General features: G+C 43.4%; 2 protein-coding genes across 3 annotated transcripts in view; one reads left to right on the top strand and one right to left on the bottom strand.

Moving 5' to 3' along the window:
- The window catches only part of LOC113405155 (FYVE and coiled-coil domain-containing protein 1-like), an 80,232-nt gene that overhangs the window by 9,413 nt on the left and 48,320 nt on the right, over positions 1-22,499 (bottom strand). The window lies entirely within an intron of this gene.
- LOC113405156 (C-X-C chemokine receptor type 6-like) lies at positions 18,348-19,379 on the top strand. The gene has a single exon (XM_026646077.1). The coding sequence runs from the start codon at positions 18,348-18,350 to the stop codon at positions 19,377-19,379; it is 1,032 nt and encodes a 343-aa protein (XP_026501862.1).

Below are 22,499 nucleotides of genomic sequence, written 5' to 3'. Positions count from 1 at the left end.
TTGCACGGTCGCCTAGCAACCCAATGAGCTTGGTTGGGCCCAATGAACCATCACTAAGTGACTGTGCTCCCTGATTGGATAGAAGAGCCAACAGATCCCTATTTAAGCCTGATAGCAACAGCAGCACAGTGTCTGCTCAATGCGTTCCATGCCTGCAGCTGTGCCAGACCTGCTTCTTGTACCAGCCCTTGCTCTAACCAGCGCCTCTCCCTGCTCCTGCCCTAGTCCCTGCCTTCCTCAGAACTCCTGATTCCTGGATCTGATCACTGGCTTGTCCCCTGACCACACCTCTGGTTCTGCTTTCTGATTCTGCTCCAATCACTAGCCCAGACTCCTGTTCCAACCAGTAGGTCACACCGACACCCCAGTGTGTTACAAACAACATGCATTATACAAGCAAGTTACATTAACTCATAATGGCTTGTCATCTGTAGAATTATGATTCATCTTTTCCTGTAGTTCCTTGGCCTACTGCTGCCCCCTCCAAAGCTGTGGCTAAGTAAATTAGAGATGGAAAAGATCTATTAGGTCAGCTAGTCCAGCTCTCAGCCAATGTAACACTTTTCCCTACAATATATTCTATAATACTTTGCCCAGTCTAGTTTTAATGAGATCAAGGAATGTGGCTTCCACCACCTCCTTCTGGGCTATCTTCCATTTTACTCAGCCTAAATTTTCCTTTGCTCAGGCTCCTCCCGTTACTTCTAGTTATACAGCATAGACATCCTTAAACAATTTGCCACAGCAAAAATCATTCTTCTGGCTTTGCTATAAGTGGCTCAGACTCTGCTGTCAGGATTTGTGCCATGGGATTAAAGTTCCCTAATGAATCCATTAATCCCACACTCTTTACTGGCCCCTTGGACTATAAATTAAACCACGGGGGCAACATGTGACGGCATGTTCCATCCCCTGACCAAACACACACTTTTTAATATTCCGTTGAGGTCCTTGCTATTTGTGGCTGCTGGCCTTGTACATTGTCTCACTTGGCCCTCTCCTCAACTTGCTATGCAATTTAACTGGTAAGTGCAACTAATTCTGCCCACCCACTGAGCATCAAATCAGTGCCAGGTACACTATGTCATGTTTACTCATTTTCTGACAGCTTACACCTGACTTGACACCTTTCCCACTATATTTGTCACTCATTGGTCAACTTCTCACCTCATTTACTGTGATGCTACTCCACTGAAGTCAATGGTCCAAATTCATCGCTGGTAGCACTCCATTGAGAACACCAGAGTTATACCAGTGAAGAATGTGGCCTATAGAGGTCAGTGGTGTTCCATTAATTTACAGAACATAATTCTGTATATTTATCTAACCTCACTAGGTGGCAGTCCATCGCTCATTGAGCAAGGTTGTTCCTACCGTTTTCATGATGCACATAACTCGTTCTCAGCCATATAAGAGTGTTCAGATTGTTTTGCTTTTCTTTCTTTTAAAAGCAGAATGGATCAAGTGACATGACTAATAAGAATAAAAAACTAAAGAATGGAAAATATTTTTCACAACCGTCCCTGAAATTAAACTAGAAATATTATGATAGCATTTTAGTGCCCCAGTTGAACAAAACAGGAAACAACTGAGTTTTTGCTAATTTCAGAAGCCAAAGTTGAATAAAACTTGCTTGTCTAACTCCCCCCCCCCCCACATTTTCCATTTTCACAAACATCTGAGCTTCCATCTGGAAGAAGAAGCTATGAAATACTCCCAGTCGAACTCACAGAATTTCTTGTTGAATTTCTTGTCCAAAGAGAATTTACCTGACATGATTATTATTAGTAAGGCCCTACTTGAATAGTGGTATGATCTTCAAATAATTGCGGCTGAGTTGTGGACAAAACATAGAAAATCACGGGAAAGTAATAATGGACCTTTATTAATAGCGTTAATTTGGAAAAGCCAGAGTAGACCTATTTGTTTAAGAAAAATTTGCTAGCAGAGGTGGCGAAGCCATCCCAAAAGTGGGGGAGTGCAGGGTACCCTGCTCCCTCCATGGCCCCTCCCTTGCCTCTTCTCTTCCCCCTGAGGTCCTGCCCCTGGCCAAGCCAAAAGCCAGAGCCAGGCCAGGGAGCCGCAGACCCTCCACCTGACCAGAGAGTGGGAGGGCCATGGCCCCCCCCATTCTGGCATCCCTGGCTGGAACAATATAAACACTCAAGTATTATGTTAATTTTTTTGATAACCAGACATTATGCAGTAACTATATTACACTCATTTAAAAAAAAAAAAAAACCTGACTGGTACAATATAAAATTCAGAAGACTAAAAGTCTTAACACAATAGGGTGACCAGACAGCAAATGTGAAAAATCAGAACGGGGGTGGGGGGTAATAGGAGCCTATATAAGAAAAAGACCCAAAAATCAGGACTGTCCCTATAAAATCGGGACATCTGGTCACCCTATAACACAACTGCTGTAGAAATCAAGTCCAGTCACTTAAGCTTTTTACATTTTATAGGCTTTGAATGTTAGTGCAGTACTAACTGCATACTCAAAATATATGCAAAATTGTGGACTGTGCAAAGTAAGCTAATTAAAATAAAAATTTCAGTGGAAGCCTAATATTGCGGAATCCACCATTTCTGCAATATCACAAATGAAGTAGGGCCTCAATTATTAGTTATTATTTGTATGTGGCAGTGCCTGGGAGCTCAAGTCTTGGACCAGGACACCATTGTGCTAGGTGCTGTACAGACACAGAACAAAAAATGGTTCCTGCCCCAAAGAGTTTACAATCAAAGTATAAGACAAGAGACAACGAGTGGATACAGGCAGATGGGGAAGCACAAAGAAACAAAGACACAATCCTAGTCAGCTTGATAGCCAGTAGTCTCAGCATATCAGCTGCGAAAATAAGTTTTTTGTAGGCACCATGGCAAAGGAAAGTTTTAAGGAGGGATTTGAAGGAGGAACAAAGCCCGTTCAAGCTTCATTTCCAACCAAATACTGTGTACTGGAGGTTCAGAGAAGCAGTGAAGAGTTTCAAATAAGCAACTTTGGGGTTCTAGTCTGAACTCAGGCTCTGAACTGTGTTTTGAAGGTGCAGGGTTAAATCCTGCCTAGGCCAGAAGTCAGTTTGTTCCCATGAATAAAGCCCCTGAGACAGAACATTTGCTGTGGGGGGAGGGGCAGATTGTGTTGATGACAAACCCCCCGCTTCAGGGGGACAGCACAGCCTAAAAAGCATTTGTCACTGGCCAGAGAATGGTGAGGCCAGGGTAGTTGGGGAATATACAGATTCAGAACATCTCCTCAGCAGTCCTTGTGCGTGGGTTTCCTACGGAGATGCTGGCAGATTTCAAAGCTGCCCTCTAACCCTGAAACCCTGATGGAGGGCAGACAGTAGCAACGTCACTAGACTATAGCAGATAACATTGAGCAGTCAGCAATTTCCATGCTGTTTTTGCTGAGATGCTTCTTAGAGTAGATGATCAAAGGTGATTTGTGGAAATGTGATTCACGAGTCAAAGGAGAAAACAGATTACAAACATGATTTAGCTAGACAGTGACTGAAACTGTGCAGAGTGGTGAATTGCCCTTTGTTTTTGATAGAACAGTAGATGTTTTGATATTGTTAATAGTGTGTTTTCCACTTGTAAAAGGATTTATCACAAGTCACACAGGAATGGGTTCCCTAAGCAATCCCAGAGGCATAGTACCTCATACATGAAATAGGGCCAACAGCGGTGTGGGGAAATATTTCCTCCCAGGGGAAGCACACCCCCACACACGCGATCTCAGGGAGAGAGATCTTTGGCTGTTAGATAGCAAGCAGGTTTCAGACCTGGTTTGAATCGGGTTAATTGGCCTATTCATGTAGCTAATTTGATAAATTAGCTTGAACGATCTTTCCACGGATGTCCCATTAAGCAGTTATTGTTTAAAAATTTTTGTTTTCTGCTTTTTTTGCTGTACCTTCAAATATATACACCGTTTTATCTAATGTGAACGAGATCTGACTGTTACACTTGGTATTAATGAAAAGAGTATTTGAGCTTCAAAATGCAACTATTTGTACCAGAAACCTGACTCTAAGATTTATGTGTATTCATCAATCTATTGTTGCCCCTTTTTGTCTGAGTGTTAGTCAATATTTGGGGCCTTGTAAAACTGTTTCCATTAGGAGGAGAAATTGATGAAACAATTTGTGAAGGTGAGAGATACCTGTATTATTTTTATGAATATTACGGGACTCTGTTAGATGGTTAGGGTGTTGCTTGCCAAAGGTTAATGAGGGGTTCAAACAGTCTTAAGTGATTTTTCCAAATTTGCAGACTCAAAGTCGAGTGGTTTAGATAGCCTGATTACTGGTGCTCAACTGACAGTACAGCGGTCAAAGCCTTTGAAGTCTGGTCTCTAGAAGAGCATAGCAATCTCTCAGTTTCGGAGAGGGGAAGAAAATCTTAAAGAACTTGAGAACTGTTAAAAGAGCATCCCCAGAAGCAAAGAAAGAGGGGCAGGGTCTGTACATAAGTAGCTGGAAACCTGAAGCAGGGGGGTACGTGGGATAAGTGGGACCTACCTACCTCAAGGGAAATGCTAAGCTTTAGGAAAGAAGTTACTCACCTTGTGCAGTAATGATGGTTCTTTTAGATATCTGTCCCTATGAGTGCTCCACTGTAAGTATCCTTATTGGTGCTCCACTGTAAGTCTGTGCGCGCCTCCGTTCTGTCGATCAGAGAATTTCAATAGTAGACCATCCCACCTGCACATGCATGGCTCCCCTCCAGCCAGGAGCCCAGCCGGCATGCGCAGGCATTCCCACCTCAGTTCCTTCTCTACGGCAGAGTCAATAGTGGAACTCTGAAACAGAGGGGAGGTGGGTGGGTCATGGAGCATCCATAGGGACACACATCTTGAAGAACCATCATTACTGCACAAGGTGAGTAACTTCTTTGAGTAGTGTCCCTGTGAGTGCTTCACTGTAGGTGACTCCCGAGCAGCTCCCACTGCTGGAGGCTGGAACTTCAGAGTCGTGTCTGATATAGATGACAGTACTGAGGCCCCGAATTGGGCGTCTGAAGCCGAATCCCCCAGTATGACATAGTGAGCTGCAAAGTTATGTGCAGATGCCCACCTAGGTTGGAAAAGGCAATCGACAAGGAAACTGACCTCGTGGAATGCATGTGTATTGAGGATGGGGAGGTTACCCCCCACAATTGATAGCAGAGTTTAATACAGCCAGAGGTCCACTGGGAGAGTCACTGAGCTGAGATCGCTGCACCCTTCGATCTATCCACAATGGAGAGGAAGTGTCTTGGAGATTTTCTAAAGAACTCTGTCCTGTCCAAATAAAAGTCTCTTCTCACATCTAGCATATGGAGGATGACCTCTCAATTATCCATATGAAGTTTTGGATAAAATGTTGGGAGCTGAATAAGTTGATTCATGTGAAATGTAGAAGTCACTTTTGGAGTGAACTCTGGATGTGGTCTGAGTGTGACCTTGCCAGGGAAGAACACAGTAAATGGGGAATGTGCCATCAAGGCAGCTATATCCCCTATCCTTCTGGCAGAGGTAATGGCAATGAGGAATGCCATCTTCATGGAAAAGCAAATTAACAAACAAGTGGCCAAGGTTTCAAATAGTGGTCTAGTTAGGCCCTTTAACAGTAGGTTGAGTTGCGTAGTGGAAGCCCTGGGTTGTGGGAAGAGGTTTTCTTTAAGGAGCCTCTTCATAGTTGGGTGGGAGAAGATTGAATAGCCTTCCACCTGCTGGTGGAAGGTTGTGATTGATGCCAAGTGAACCTTCAGCGAGCTAACAGAGATACCCAACTTCTTTAAGGATAACAGGTAGTCAAGGACCACCAGTAGGTTGGCTGAATCGAGGTGACACCCATGGGCTGGCACCATATCTGGAATCTCTTCCATTTCTGTAGTTATGTGTGACGAGTACCATCCTTTCTACTGTGCAATAGTACTTCTTGTACCTTCTCAGAACAAGATGCTGCTATGTGCTGGAACACATGAAGAAGCCAGGCTTTGAGATGCAGAACCTGGAGACTCGGGTGGAGGTGTGACCCTCATTCTGTGACAGGAGGTAGGGTGTGATTGGCAGGGTCATCGGTGGACATAAAGCCATCTGTGACTGGGTACCACATCTGTCTGGGCCAGGTGGGGGCACGTCTGTCTGGGTCAGGTGGGGGCAATCAGAATGCTGCTTGCTTTTTCTCTTTTTATCTTCAGCAGGACCTTCAGCAATAGAGGGAACAGGGAAAGGCGTAAGGAAAGCCCTTGTCCCAAGGAAGGAGGAGAACGTCTCCCTTGGAGTGACGTACAATCCCTGCTCTGGAGCAGTACCGCAGACATTTCTTTTTCTGGTAAGTAACAAATAAGTCTATTACCTGTGTCCTCCATTGCCAGAATATGTCATGTAGAGTCGTCAGCTCTATTTCCCATTCGTGGTTGAATGGGAATTTGCGGCTGAGACTGTCGGCTATGGTGTTGTGTACTCCGGGTAGATAGGCTGCTGATATTAGGACATTGTGGGAGATGCACCAGTTCCATAATTTCCATGCTTCTGTGCACAGGAAATGAGACTTGGCGCCTCCCTGCCAGTTTATATAGTACATGCAGGCCACGTTGTCCATCATGACCTTCGTATGTGTGTCTTTGATCAGCAGGAGGAAGTGAGCGCATGCATTTCGTACTGCTCAGAGCTCAAGCAGGTTGATGTGGAGGCATGTCTCTGATGGAGACTATTTGCCCTGCACTGTGCAACCATTGAGATGAGCTCCCCAACCCATGAGGGCTGCGTCAGTGGTCAGGGGAAGGGATGGGGAAGACTAAGCAAATGGGATCCCCGTGCAAACATTCACTGGGTCCTTCCACCAATCTAAGGATTGTTTGACTCTAGAAGGCACCGATAGGAGCTTCTTTTTATTGTCTGTTTGGTCTGTACACTGAACCAAATCATGCTTGGAGGCATCTCATGTGTAACCTGGCATAAGCAATGACTGAAGTACCCATGGCCATGTGCCCCAGAAGTTGAAGGCAACGACTAGCCAAGATTTGAGGGCTGGATTGTACTGTCTCTATCAACAATGAGAGACTGAGAAATCCGTAATGTGGCAGGAGTGTCCTTGCCTGAATAGAGTCGAGGTTGGCGCCTATGAACTCTAGCCTTTGAACTGGTGTTGAGGTCCATTTTTGTTCGTTGATCTGTAGGTTCAGACTCAAAAACAGATGATGTGTGGCTTGAGTGTCTCGTTGGGCCTCCATGAAGGATCATGCCCTGAGAAGGCAATCGTCCAGGTAAGGAAAAATCATGATATCTTGAGAGTATAAGTGGGCCACCACTACCAAAAGGACTGTAGAGAATACCGTGGGGGCCAATGAGATGCCAAAATGGAGTATTCTGTACTGGTAGTGGTCCTGGCCCAGTGTGAATCTGAGGTAACACCTGTGCCTCGATATGATGGAGATGTAAAAGCATCTTGCAGGTTGAGGGCTGAGAATCAGGCTTCTTCTTCTAAAGTCGGGATGATCGTTGATAGGGTGACCATCTTTAATTTCTGTGTTTTCACATATCTGTTGAGCTTTCTGAGGTCCAGTGTGGGTCTCCAGCCTCCAATTTTCTTCGGTATCAGGAAGTAACAAGAGTTAAAACCTTTGCCCCTGAAATGTATGGGCACAGGATCTATAGCTCTTAAGAGGTGAACCATCTCCTTGGTGTAACATAGTAGATTTTCATGAAAAGGGTTCCTGAAGAGGGATGGGGAAGGGTGTTTGGGAGGTGGAAGGGAGGAGAAGTGGATGGCATATCAACTCCAGATGATTTCCAGCACCCACTTGTTGGAGGTTATCTGTTCCCAGGTGCTGTGGAATGGAGAAAGGCGGTCTCCGAAAGGAGGAGTGGGCTTTCCCAGAATGTGGTGACAAGAAGAGTGTTCTACCAGCACCTCAAGCAACCCATCAAAACTGTCGCTTTGAAGTTGAGAGTTGAGACGAAGACTGTTGTGGCCCCGATTGTTTATGCTTAGAGAATTTGTATTTCTTTCTCTGCGGCTCATACAATCTCTTCAATGGGTATTGAGATGTTTACTGTGATGACTGGGGCTTGAACTGTGGCTGAGGGCTATATTTCCTCTTGTAGGCCGGTGTGTATATCCCCAGGGACCGAAGAGTCACCCAAGAATCGTTTAAAGTGTGAAGAGGCGCGTCTGTCTTCTCGGCGAACAACTTCATTCCCTCAAAAAGGGAGGTCCTCTACTGTAGGTTGGACCTTCTTAGGGAAGCCAGACAAATGGAGCCAAGAGGCCCTTCTAGAACCACAGCTGTGGAAACTGAGTGTGCTGCTGTGTCCAGTGTGTACTGGAGAGATTTTTTTGCCACCAGCTGTCCATGGCCTCATTAATGATGGCCATGAACTGGTCCTTGTAAGCATCTGGGAGTTGGTCAATAAAGGAATTTAACTTTGCATAGTTCTGATAGTCACACTTGGCCAACAAGGCCTGGTAATTTGCTACCTGGAACGGAAGGGTGGTTGAAGAATAGGCTGTCCTGCCAAACACGTCCCAGCACTTCCCATCATGGTCATAGGGATTTAAGTTGGATTTAAGTTGGCACTGGTGACCCCTAGAATTAACTGCATCCACAATGATGGAATTTGGAGACAGTTGGAAAACAAAAATTCTGTGCCCTTTACTGGCACATAGTACTTTTTGTCCACCCATTTGCATGTTGGCGGGACAGACGCAGGGGTCTGCCATATGACCCTAGCAGGGTCTAGGAGCACCTTGTTAACTGGGAGGGCCAATTTGTTAGAGGTCGAAGAGTGGAGAATGCCCACCAGTTTACAATGGGGTTCAGTTACTTCATGCAGCTGCACTTGCTGGGCTTCAGCGACTCTTTGGGCTAGGTCCTGGAATGATTTAAAGTCATCTGCCAACGGGGGGGGGGGGGGGGGGGGAAATCACCGCCTCAGTAGGTGATGAGCTGGAGAAACATCCCCTTTTTCTGCTTTTGTTTCCATTCCTTCCCCCAATAGCTCAGGAGGGTCCGACACCTTTGAAGGTGCTGGTGAAGGAAGGTGCCTCCTTGCCTGCCGATATACCTCGCCAGGGGGCTGTAAGGCTTGTTGCCACTGGGTTTTTCCAGAGGTCCCAGTACGGCCATTGTGGGTAGTGTGCTGGCAGCTGAAACTATGGCTGCCCAAACCATGGAGGTTGAGGGCCGAGCTAGTATGCTTGGTGCCCATGGTGAGATTGCGACCTGTATGGTGGGCAGAACAAGCAGAACCCAAGTCCTCTCACTCCCAGAGTCTGAAGAGGAGAGAGGCGGGGCATGGCATAGGGATGCCATTGTGTCCACTACTCCCGGTGAGCTTGGTTCTGGAGCCCCGGTAACGAGAAGGGGCAAGACCGATGCATCAGAGACTGAGAGATCTGATGCGCACCTGTAGTCTGTCGGTGCAGGTGGTACTGGTATCAGTGCCAATAGCTGTCAGTGCCGAGGGGTCCATTGGTGCCAAGCGCACTGAGGTTGGTGCCGGTGCCGACCACCTAGTCAATGTAGCCTTCCCCGGGGTGGAACTTCTATGTTTCTCACGCCCCTACTGTACCGGAACTCCTTGCCCGTGAGCATCAGGTGTTTGGGCGGCTGACTGGCTTTGTTGGCTTGATACCATGCGTGCACTGGGTACCGACTCTAGGCAGCTTTGGCGCCATCAGTACCAAAGATACTGAAGGAGCCACAGATTGTTTCCGGCTCGATCTGGGCTCGCTAGAGGGACTCACAGACTTTTCGTAGAGGTCTTTAGTGAGTGGCTCATCTCTTTGGGATCACCTGCTTTCAACATAGAAGGTTGCGGTGATAATTCTCACACCGGGACTCCAGGGGTTGCAGGGCTGAGTCCATGAGCAGGAGTTTTTGCCTTAACTCTCTGTCCTTCCTGGACTTTGGTTTTAACCGCTGGCACCAATCACACTTTTGTGGATTGTACTTTCCCTGAGGCAGCGAATACACTGTGCATGTCCATCTCTTACTGGGATGGAATCTTTGCAGCTAAGACACTTTTTGAAGCCTGGGGAGCCAGGCATACCCTTGTCTAGGGGGGTCTCCCCACTAGGTTTGCAGGAGGCAAACCTTTTCTAGTATTTTCTTCTTTCCTTTTTCTCCTCCTTTTTTTTTCTTCTTGGCACTGCCAGCTTAAAACAAATAAGTAATAAAAGAAAAGAGGCTTCAAGAGAAGCAAAAATTTGCAAAACTAAAGGAGTTAATGATCCGTGAATGGCCAGTTCTTAGCTCCAGCTCTAGCCTAGGGTGGTTGACAAGGAACTGAGGAGGGAATGCCTGCACACGCTGGCTGGTCTCCTAGCTGGAGAGGAGCCATGCAGGTGTAGGCGGGATGGATTGTTATTTAAATTCTCTGATTGACAGTGTGGGGACACACACACACCCACACCTACAGCACCCGTAACGGACGCTTACAGTGGAGCACCTATAGGGACACTACTCAAAGAAGAATACAATATGCATGTAGGTCTTTTGTTGTTTTAACCCCTTTTCTCTGGTTGCTATGTTCCTATGGATAAATAAATAATGCTTTGTTTTGAGGCAGCTGTTCTGAGTCACACTGTATTTTCATACTGATCTCATCTCCTGAAGGGAGGTCTCAAACAGGTACCAAACCCAGTTGGTCCTGCTAAGGAAACATAATAGGCAAACAAGGCTGCTGAAAAGTCTGGAAGTGGGTTGAATCATGGGATTCCACCCTGAAAGAAGTGTAGTTGCTGGGACTATCACTTGAAATTGTACCTGGGGGTGGAGAGGGAGGTCAAAGGTATGGCTCACATTGAACTGTGACACAAGTCAGGTATACTCTTGGTAGAACCTTGTTTATTTATGAAGATTGTACACAATATAGCCGTCCTTTTCCTGCGCCACACAGCAGGGCTGGGAAACAGCAGCAGCAGCAGCGTGGCCTCTCCTGCCCCATGGCGGGCTATGCTCCCTGCCTGCCCCTGCTGCTGTGGAGGCTGCCGCCACCCTGGGCTCGGGCCGCCCGGCTCCCACCGAGCGGCACCCGGTTCCCGCTGCTGTCGGACGGCAGGTGCAGGGCCCCAGCCAAACCTGGCCCCTTGCGGCTCCTCCGCGGTGGCGCCCCCCGCCTGCGTGATCTTGGGTGGCCGCGGCCGGGGAGCCTGAGAGGAGGAGTGGCGCCTGGGGAAGCGGGGGAGACTCCAAGGTGAAGCGGCTGCTGGCCGCTGGAGACTGACAGGTACCTGCCCCTAAGCAAGAGTGTAAAAAAAAATTTTGGGCACCGCTTTTTGGCGCCCCCAAATCTTGGTGCCCTAGGTGGCCGCCTAGTTCACCTAGTGGTTACACCGGCCCTGAATGTGCCGCAAGAGGCTCCATTGATCTGCTTCCTCTCAGAGTCCTTCTCATATCTGATTCTCTCAGCCTTCTCCAAGAAAGACTGCAAACTCAAACGTCTAGTTCCTGTCTTTACAGTTAGGTAAACTCCTTAGCCCACATGGCTTATTGCTGTCCTGCCATGTACCTTGGGCAGCTCTTCCACTGTTTTCAGCTGTCTTTATTACATAAAGGAGGCTTAATGGTTCCTTCCACTGGGCCTGAAGGAGGGCTTGGCATACCCATTGACTAACAAGGTCTGTGACGGTTTCAGGATCAAAGACTCATTTGCTGTCATTAGCAACTTCCTGCATAACACTATTGTAGCATTTTCTATAGTGCCCATTAGAAACGGTCAAAAAATGGGATGAAATTATCACAGAAGATTTAATTGAAAATTATGTGTCTTCCCCTCTCCTTCCCCAGCTGAATTTTGATGAAAAATTGGAAAACATTTTTTTAACCAGTTGTAGCGTGCATCAACATAGTATCTAAATGTTCCAACTAAAGAACAAGAACACTCCTATGTGATCTGCATGTCCACTCAAAACTAACCAACACAGATGAAATTTGGAATATTGTGTACTTATGATTAACTGTCATGAACTATGTACAGATGGTGGAAACTAGTAACTGGAAGAAATGGGAGAAACCGTCCTGCAAATGATTAAAAAAAAAATTCAATATGCAAGAATCCCTGATCTTCAGTGGAACTTGCATTTGTGGCCTGGAAGGTCAGATATTTTCAGCAAGTCTTTTTAGATGTATTGTATAGTCAACTTTAGGCCATATCATTTACCTGAGAAAGATCTACTTGGAGATAAAAATGTAATTTCAACAAGAGTGTCATAAACTGCTATTTTTGGTGTAAAAAAAAACAACACAAAAAACCCCAGAACACCAACAGGAAACATCGCAGACGGATAAAACGATAAATATGTAGAGTCATTGCCGTCTTCAGACTTCCTTTGAAACGTAGGTGACAACACTCTCCACCACCATACAGCGTCTTCCAGTAAGTGACTATTTTCTCTTACTTCAAATTGGAAGAGGAAAATATATGGAGGGTAGAACAAAATATAGGCTATCTTACGTCTCTTAAAAACCCACTGGTTTGAAAGATTCTATTACTTCTGGAGGCATCCCCTAGCTCTAAAATGGAAATTCTATCAGAACAGATAGGTTCTTTCAAATCTGTGTAAAATATTTCAACTTTGTTATCCCTTTTAAATATATTCTAATGTTGTTTTTTTAAATAACACTTTGAATCAAACAAATGTTTTGGATACAGATGTTTGATGGAGGCGTTTTTAATAACATCTTTCTAAACACCTTCATCCGATCATAATGACCACAGTAATAGCTCAGATCTCAAAAGCCCCTGGTAGTAATGACTATGCTTGAGAGAGAGATTTTAAAGCCACAGAAATAACAGGGTACTAGAAAAAGCCCTGTTGAGTCATTTTGGTCTTTATAATGGGGGCAAATAATCATGTTTATTGGAAATATGTATTTAAATCGATCACATAACAGGTGGTGGATTTTTTTGTTTTTGTTTTGTTGGGGTTTTTTTCCATGCTGAATGAGGCACAATTTAGTCTCACTCTGCTGGGAAACATGTAGTGATCAGCACATCTCAGGAAGTGGATGAGAATGACCAACCAGACTGTGTGGCCAAGGCACCCAGAAAATATGCCGATGCAGTGATTCACCCCTTAGTTTAAAGTTGCCCTGCCCTAGAATCACAGGGATGGGGGTCAGACCACAGGGGGTATATACTTTAAGGATACAGCTAATCCATCACTGGTATCAGTGGGTGAAAATTACACCCCTATATGCCAAAGGGTCAACTGAGCTGAGAGTATTCCTGACCAGAAAAATCATTGAGCATTTTCTGTTTCAGGGTAAGAATTATTTAAATAGCTGGACGGTGTTATTGTTCCTGGATCCCTGCTAGGGAGGAACTGAGCAACTGGCCAGGTGTATTATGGTTCCCTCCACCCCACTTCTTTTGCTGAGGCAGGATAGCGGACTAGAAAAATAGAAGTTAGAGATCAAAAAGACCTATTAGACTTCCCCCTTCATGGATTTTCAAGGGGTCCCAGATGGTGGTGAGAAGTGGAGGTAATGGAGATGACTTACCCTGTTTTCTTGATAGGAGAAGTGAGATCCATGCACAGAAAGTCTATTCCATGCACAGAACAGAGTGATATGATCTGGCCCTGCATTTTTTCTTCCCTTTTCCAGTTCATTAATATGTACCAGATCCCTCCGTTGCTCCCCGAGGACTACACTGCCATTGATCACTACTTAAAGCTTACAGTATTTCAATCATTTTCAGTCCATATCATTTGTTCCTATCCAAGCCAATTTGAATTCAAGTTTTAAGTAAGCTTCCAGACTTTTAAAATCCAAATATATCACATCTGCTTCATGCAGTACTTTTGTAAATCTGTCCCAAAAAACAATCACATTCATTTATAAACCTACAGTGCTCCTGGATAGTTCCATTATCCTCAAGAGTTTCAATAACTCCCCACTGCCCCCTTAATATTTCTTTCATTATCTCACTAAGAATAGAGGTTACACTTGCCAGGATGGTTACTGCCAGGATCACTTTTTTTTTTTTTTATTGGTACAGCTGGATCAATGGTCTGATGAAAGGTAGCAGTTCCAATATTTGAGACTATGTGCATTGGGGATAACAGCTTAATTGAGTAAAAAGTACTATTTTTTTAAAAGTATGCAACATAAGAGCTATTGATTAAAATTATATCATATATATTTGTGAAAATATATCAAGAATAAATCATAACTTTCTTTTCAATAATCAAGTTATTTATCCTTTTTCCTTTTACAAGTTGCCACCACATGGGAAAAGAAAGAACCACTGACTTGTCTGAGTTTTAGTGGGTTGAATGGGCCAGATCGTCAGTTGGTATTAAACATGATAGCTCTTCTGACTTCAGAGGAGTTACGCCAATTTATACCAGTCGAGGATCTGGCCTAGTATTTTTCATTTCAATAACAGCTAGTCTTCATGGTTTATATATACTTCTATCACTTCTTCAATAGAATAGGTTGGAAATATTTTGAAATATTTCAGGAATTGTTCTCTTCTGTAATGATCATGAAGTATTAACTTTTAAAACATCCACCTTTAATAATTTAATATTACATCACCAGCAGGTGGGAAACACATTAGTTAAGATTACAAAGTGGGTTTCTTTTTTTCACCTCCCTTTCTCAGTAGCTCATAAGTTCCTCGGAAAAAGTGATTTGGGCCTGAAATTTTCCATTCTTGATCTCAGCCCCAAGGTGAATGTTTGGTTTTGTCAGATCAGCATATTCTCAGGCATGGGCTCTTTTTTGTAGTTGCCAGAGGCATTCTGGGTTCTCCCTGGGTAAAAATAAGCAGAAAGAAGAGTGTCTTTTTTCTTTCAGAGAACAAGAGCCAGAAAGGGCAGAGGGGACTTTCGGGTCTTCTTTCGACATTACAAAAGTCAAAATCACCAATTTTAAAAAAATTATTTAAAGGTCACCATTGATTACCTCAGTTAATCCTTTCTTATCTGGTTGATGATGTTAATTATCCAATTTATATGCAGAATCATGAGTCATACTCCTCAGTAAAACTAACTAACTAGGAAATGCATGAACTTATGGCCCTTCTAAAGGCCAAATGCAATTCTCAGATCTTCTTAAAATCTCTTCTCCAATATTCTGTTCTCCCTATATGTGCAGATTACAGATGTCAATGGGGATCCAGCACATGGAGGGAAGCAAGAATAATTTGAGCCAAGATCTGCCAAGTGTATAGAGAAATTATGCCCTAATTCATATTTTTATTTTATTATTAAGACCAGATTTTGAAACACACACTCATATATATGTGTGTGTGTGTGTTTCAAAATTTGGTGCAACTCTTCTTCCTCTTAAATCACTAGTAAAACTCCCATTGACTTAGATGGGAGCAGAACTGTGCCAGTGCTGAGCGCTTTTGACTATCCTATCCAAAAAACACAAAGTCATCAGAATTTAGAAAAACACAGCTTAATTGCAGAAAAGAGTTTTTAGACATTAAATATTTTAGGCTATAAAGAGGATCAATGTTCTATCTTGTGGCATGTATAGAAAGAAATTCTTTAACTTAAAAATAATGCTCTGAGCCTTCAAAAAGCAGAGACATTTCACTTGAAAAATACCTTTCAAATGAGAGGGTAGCCGTGTTAGTCTGTATTTACAAAAACAACAAGGAGTCTGGTGGTACCTTAAAGACTAACAGATTTATTGGGGCATAAGCTTTCGTGGGTAAAAACCTCACTTCTAAGGCTTATCAGTTTGTTTCAATATATATTTGTCATGGTTTTGTTGGCCATGATTTTATTTTGCTGATTATCATTCAGAAGAAGTGAGGTTTTTACCCACGAAAGCTTATGCCCCAATAAATCTGTTAGTCTTTAAGGTGCCACCAGACTCCTTGTTGTTTTCAAATGAGACACTTTCCTTAGCCACATTAGGGTACTGTAATATTTGTAATGTGGCTACCTACAATACGTTATGTTGTCACATTATATCATTGAATATGTATACATTATTTTCCTTCAGCTCACAGGAAAAAAAAAACTTTCTTCCCTGAGAGAGTATTGAAACATCAACTGGATCATCAACTGTGCCTGAAATAAGGCTTATCAGTTTGTTTCAATATATATTTGTCATGGTTTTGTTGGCCATGATTTTATTTTGCTGATTATCATCCCTCTCCCCATTGTCCCAATATATCTGGATATGTAACAACTCTTTTATGAGGGGGGGTTATTATTAAATTTAAAAAATACATAATTTGAAAGGATAACAGAAATCATTGTATAAAAATCCAATAACTCTTCAAGAAGTCACACAAGGATTCCCCACACTTCTCTAATGGCTGAAGGCCTTTTTGACTTTGCTTTCTGGCCTCAACACACATCCAAAGCTTATGGGTAGCACCAGTTAATCATATGCTTTGTATGTTATTATTTAAATAATAGATGTCTTTGAACCAATCCAGAAGATCAAATCATTCCAGGTTGAATTCTGCTAATCTTATGTTAACTTATATTTAGAAATACTTTGCTGCATGAGTATTCTCATTGAAATCTGCCATTTGAGTTTCAAGAGAGCATCTGACAATGGCTTTACAATTGACTTGAAAAAGTTTTAGTCATCCACTCAGGAAGAAGAAACAATGTCAAGTGACCAATCACATGGCAGGAATAATTGACCTGCACTGTTTACAAACACCATAGGCTGCAAATTGTTTGGCCAAAACTTTCTAGTGTGAATAATGAATACATTTGCAGAAAATCAGTCACAAATGTTTCATGAACAGAGAAGAGAGCTAAATTCACACTGAATATTACTCTCAGTGGGGGCCAGATTCTTCTATTCTTAGTCATGTGGAGTAGGATCTCACTTTGTGAATAGTTCTACTGTTTGTGCTGTGTGATGGGTCACCAAAACTAGACGCTATTGTTTCTGCTTTCTAAATGGACGCTTAAAACTTTTGAGCAGGGGAAAAACAAATGGCAAATAATGAAAAATGCAGTTCTGGGGTGAAAAAATATTCACGTTAAAACCTCTTAAACCGTAAGAATTTGCAAACATCTGAATATTCACAAATTAATAATATGATCCCATGAAAAATAGCAGCAGAGTTTATTTGGGAATCTGTTGGGATTTATTTGTTATTATTATTTGTGTCCTGGTTGTGGCCACAGCATGCCATGTCCACACACATAGCAAGACAGGCCGCCTGCCTTGTAGAGCTCACAATCTAACCAGCTCTGGAAGAAGTGATTACCAGAGCCCTGCGCGGATACAATATTGTATCCACATCCGACTCACCATCCGCAAAAATCATCTGCGGCTATCCGCATCTGCGGATGCAGATACCCACGGATATAAAGCAAATATCCGTGGATTTGCAGGGCTCTAGTGATACCTATAGCATGGGTGTAGCTGGGATTTGATGGACAAGTGGCCATTTATGTGAAAACTGTGGATATGGTTGAAAACTATACATTAAAATCAGGATAAGGAAGAGATGTCCCCCATCAAAGCTCAAATGGTAGATGAAAGGGGTTTTCTTTCCCTGAATTCAAGATGGAACAGTCTGTTGTCACAATCAGTGTTGGGGAGGAAGGGGGATCTGAGTGACACTTTCTAACAGGGGTTGACACTCTTGTGCTGAGGTATGTCATCATCAAACACAGTAGGACTCAAACCCTAATTTTAGAGAAGGGCCTACACCAGGGGTCAGCAACGTTTGGCACGCGGCTCGCCAGGGTAAGCACCCTAGCGGGCCGGGCCAGTTTATTTACCTGCTGACGCGGCAGGTTCGGCCGATCGTGGCCCCCACTGGCCGCGGTTCGTCGTCCTGGGCCAATGGGGGCGGTGGGAAGCCGCGGCCAGCACATCCCTCGCCCGCGCCGCTTCCGGCCGCCTCCATTGGCCTAGGACAGCGAACCGCGGCCAGTGGGGGCCGCGATTGGCTGAACCTGCCACGTCAGCAGGTAAATAAACTGGGACGGCCCACTAGGGTGCTTACCCTGGCGAGCTGCGTGCCAAACGTTGCCGACCCCTGGCCTACACCAAAGTCCTGATCCAAACTACTCTAAAATTTGAGGCATTTGAAATATTAAACCTCTCAGTCCCAGTCAGTGTAAATCTGTGCTAAAAATGATGCATCTACTTTCAGGACATGCAGGTTCAACAGCTGTTCTGTCTGGAGCAAACAGTGTTCAGATTATACCACACCACAAAGATAATGTGATTTCTATCAGACCAATAAATATATGTTGGTTTTCACCACAACAATTATTTCTTTGCTTTTAGATTAACATTGTCCCTGTCCTCTAGATATGTTATAATAATTGTTTTACTTGTTGAGAAAATAATTTCGGATGTGTGTGATTACAGGTAGCCTTTAAAAAGAAGACTACATGGAGCTTCCAGAATGTTATTACCCAGACCTTAACCTCACGTGCAACGATGACAATGAAAATGAACATTTTCTCAAGGCCAGCAAAATCTTTCTGCCCTGTATGTATGCATTAGCTTTTGCCTTTGGGCTGATAGGAAATTCTTTGGTCCTTATCATATACATTTTCTGTGAGAAACTGAAGACATTGACGGATGTATTTTTAGTGAGCTTGGCTACAGCAGACTTGCTTTTCCTTTCCACCTTGCCATTCTGGGCATATTCTGCTGCTCACGAGTGGATTTTTGGCTCCTTGATGTGTAAAATTATACGGGGCCTGTACACTTTGAATCTGTACACTTCAATGTTAACGCTCACTTGTATAACTATTGACAGGTTTATTGCTATTGCCCAAGCCACAAAAGCCCACATGTGTCAAGCCAAAAGAATGGTTTGGGGGAAAGTCATCTGCATTTTAGTTTGGGTGATTTCACTAGCATTTGCAATGCCACAATTTAAATACAGTAGACAATCGAACTACGATAAGTCAGTCTGTCATGCAATATACCCTTCACATCTCATAGAGTTGGTTTTTAAAGTACTCCAAATGACCCTTGGATTCTTTATCCCCATGCTAACCATGATTATCTGCTACTCAATAATTATCAAAACTTTACTTCATGCCAGGAGTTTCCAAAAGCACAAATCCTTAAAAATAATATTTTCTATAGTAGTGGTGTTCATTCTTACTCAGTTACCCTACAATTTATTGATACTCATACGCAATATACATGTGGAATTCAACCTGGACTACAATTTCGACTCTGCGGTGGTCATAACAGAAGCAATTGCTTATCTCCATGGCTGTCTCAACCCCATTCTGTATTTCTTTATTGGGGTGAAGTTCAGGAAGAACTTCCAGAAAATCATTAAGAACATCAGATGTGTTAAGCGCCAAGGTATCGTGAAGCAATGGCAAACCACTGAAGAGGAGGGCTCGAAAACTTGTACTGCCTCACCCAATGTAGAAGCAACAAGCATGTATCCATTATAAAAACCGCAGAGAGGGTCTCAGCTTTGTTAATTGTACTCACATTCCTGAAAGGGCTTATGTAACAGTCACATTAGACTGATATAGTACAAGCAGGCTCTGTGTAAGCTTCTCAACACATTCAATGCATCTCAGTCCTGACATTGTAGCACTCCTGCTATTCCTGAGCAAAGACTGGTAACTGGGTGAAACTCTGCAATAGTTTTATGATGGGCATACATAAAGGGTTAAGGATGAGATCATCAAACTCTTTCATGTGTGATCTAAGGCTGGGTTTGAACTCAGGGTTGCAGCGATGGAAAGCTAGTGTATCGGCCCTCTGCACAAGTTAGCCTCCCAGGAGGGATGTTTGTAAGCAGAAAAGACATTTAAGAGCTTTGTTTTAAAGAGGCTAAGAGAAAAGTTGTAGTTTGTTGTGACTTCTAACCTGACTTTTTATATTAAAATGTAATTTGTTTAAATGCTCAATCTTCCCATTGTGGTTTCATGTGATTCTTTTTTTGTTTTTGTCTGTGTTTTCCCTTTCTTTGATCCCTCCGAGTCCCGGTCTGCCTTCAAAGGCAGAGTGAGATGTCTGTGGTCACAGCAGAATAATAATCTGTCTTCAAACAAATATCAAGTCTCTCTAACAAAAAAACTCAAAGCATAAAACACTTGATTTTGTCACACACAACAGTACATATCACCCCATAACAGTGCCAGTGTAGACAGTTTGGCTGGTCCCAGTTTCTACATAGAAATATTGGACTCCACAGACTGGATCAGACCCATGATCCATTTAGTTGAGTATCCTGTCTCCAACAGTGGCGGGGTTCCAGAGGAAGGCCCAATAAACCCTATAGCAGGCAGATGTGGGATAATCTGTCCCCATGAAGGTCTCCTCCTAATATACACCCTGAAGCATGAGGTTTTAAACCCTTCCAGTACTCTTTTAGGGCTGGTCCACACTAACCCCTCACTTCGAACTAAGATACGCAACTTCAGCTACGTTATAAGTCGAATTATCTTAGTTCGAACTTACCGCGGGTCCAAACGCGGCAGGCAGGCTCCCCCGTCGACTCCGCATACTCCTCTCGCGGAGCAGGAGTACCGGCGTCGACGGCGAGCACTTCCGGGATCGATCCGGGATCGATTTATCGCGTCTAGACAAGACATGATAAATCGATCCCAGAAGATCGATTGCTTACTGCCGGACCCGGAGGTAAGTATAGACGTACCCTTAGTGTTACCCGGGGTTCTTTCAGTTTCAAGCAAGAGGTTCCTTCTAATTATTGATTAACCAGGTGTGGGTTTTTCCAGAGTCTGCAGCTCTGAGACCCCAATAGACATTCCTGCTCTTTTAAAATGCATGTATCAGCAACTTCAACACAATTCTTATCAGGAAGGACGCGGGGTCAAGCTGCCCCTTCTGTGGCACCCCAAAACCCCCTCCCCTCCTGCCTTGGTCAAGCTGAGTTTGCTGAATGGCCAATTTACAGCTTGCTGACTAGGTTGCTTTTTAACAAAAAGCCATAGTGGTTTTAGGCACTTTACTGGTTTGCCAAAGTCTCCCCGTACATTAGCATTAACTGTTGTAACTCTAGACAGTCTTGCGATCCATATAAACATCCCGTCCTTCCTCCTAAGTCTTTGTGCATCCCAGAATGCACTTCCCTACCATGCTACCGATGCCCTACTTTGTGCATGTACATAAGGTGCTCTGTTCCCTATGAGACAGCTGCTCAGATTTTCCCAGAATGCAGTGAGAAAACAGCGATACAAACTAAGCTAGGGAGCGTGGAGGGTGCAGATATATGGTTGTGTTTTGAATAAAGCAGCTGTGTGGGCACAAGTCAGTCATGGTTGTGTAATCAGGTGAGGAAAAATTGTCATGAATTGGTTAAAAAGAAGTTATAATGGTAGGGTAGACATGGCCTTACAATGATCGCTGTCTTAACCACAAATGCCAGTGTCAAGAAGGTGTTAACAAACAAATAGGTTTCTATGTTTCATAGTCTGTTTCTCAGCCGCTTTTACAGGATGTCTGTTATTTACTTCTTCAGCCCTACCAACAACTTTTCTATAAAAAAAAGAAAATGTTTAAAGTAGAAAAATAAAATCATGAATAAAGATGCACAACAAATTGTTAAATTATAACATATGCCTGGAGTGCTTAAAAAAATATAATCCCTGATTAACTTTTACTTGGCTACACACTCCCTAAACAGAACAATCAACAGTTTATCTTAATAGCCTATAATGTTTTCTCACACAAAACAATATCTAAAGATACAGGGCCTTACTCTGTTCCCACTTATCCCAGCTTTACATTGATTTAATTCCTGATTCATACCAAGAACAAAATCAGGCCTTTCAAAAGCGTGACTACAGTTCTGTCAGCAATGAAGTCTGCTGTTCTTTTTAAATTGAACTACAAACAGACATTTGCTGAAGATAATATTGGGAAAAAAATGCCTACATGGCTTTGATTACACTATGAAAATTCATAAGCAATTTTTTGCAGTGGTGTAGTTTCCCAGATGCTACCAATGTGAGATGGTGACAAAACATTTTTAACCACTACATCACCTAACCCTACCTGATCCTATCACTGCAGTACTTTACTTATGATATCTACCATACGCTAAAGGGAAAATCAAACTTAACACAAGATGTTACCCAGTTGACTCGAATATAGTGCTGAACTCCAACCCAGCCTTCACTGTAGACACACTATATAAACTGTCACATATCAAAAATTTTAAAAGTTAGAAAAGAAAACAAAGAAAAACAAATAAACAAAAAGAAAACACAAATGAACAAAACCTGAGCTGCTAGGGGCAGACAGAATATTAAACTTACGATGATTTCTCACTTAAGATTTCAATGGAGTTACTCCAGATTCATAATGAGAGCAGAATATAACACCAAGAGAGTGGTCCTCATTCCTAATTACAACTAGGGAGTTGAATCCTGTTTGCATCAGGCTGTGATGGCACAACAGGTGGTTTATCCTTTGAAATAGTTCTGGAAATCATTACCAAGCACCATTAGTATTAGGAATGTGACCTGAACCAACAGCAGGGCCGCTCCAGGCACCAGCTTAACAAGCAGGTGCTTGGGGCGGCCAAGGGAGAGGGGCGG

The sequence above is a fragment of the Terrapene carolina genome, unplaced genomic scaffold (assembly GCF_002925995.2).
Source record: "Terrapene carolina triunguis isolate 2854851 unplaced genomic scaffold, T_m_triunguis-2.0 Scaffold34029, whole genome shotgun sequence".
Lineage (NCBI taxonomy): Eukaryota > Metazoa > Chordata > Testudines > Emydidae > Terrapene > Terrapene triunguis.
Note: the sequence above shows the minus strand (reverse complement) of the source record. Positions and strands in the feature narration are given on the sequence as shown.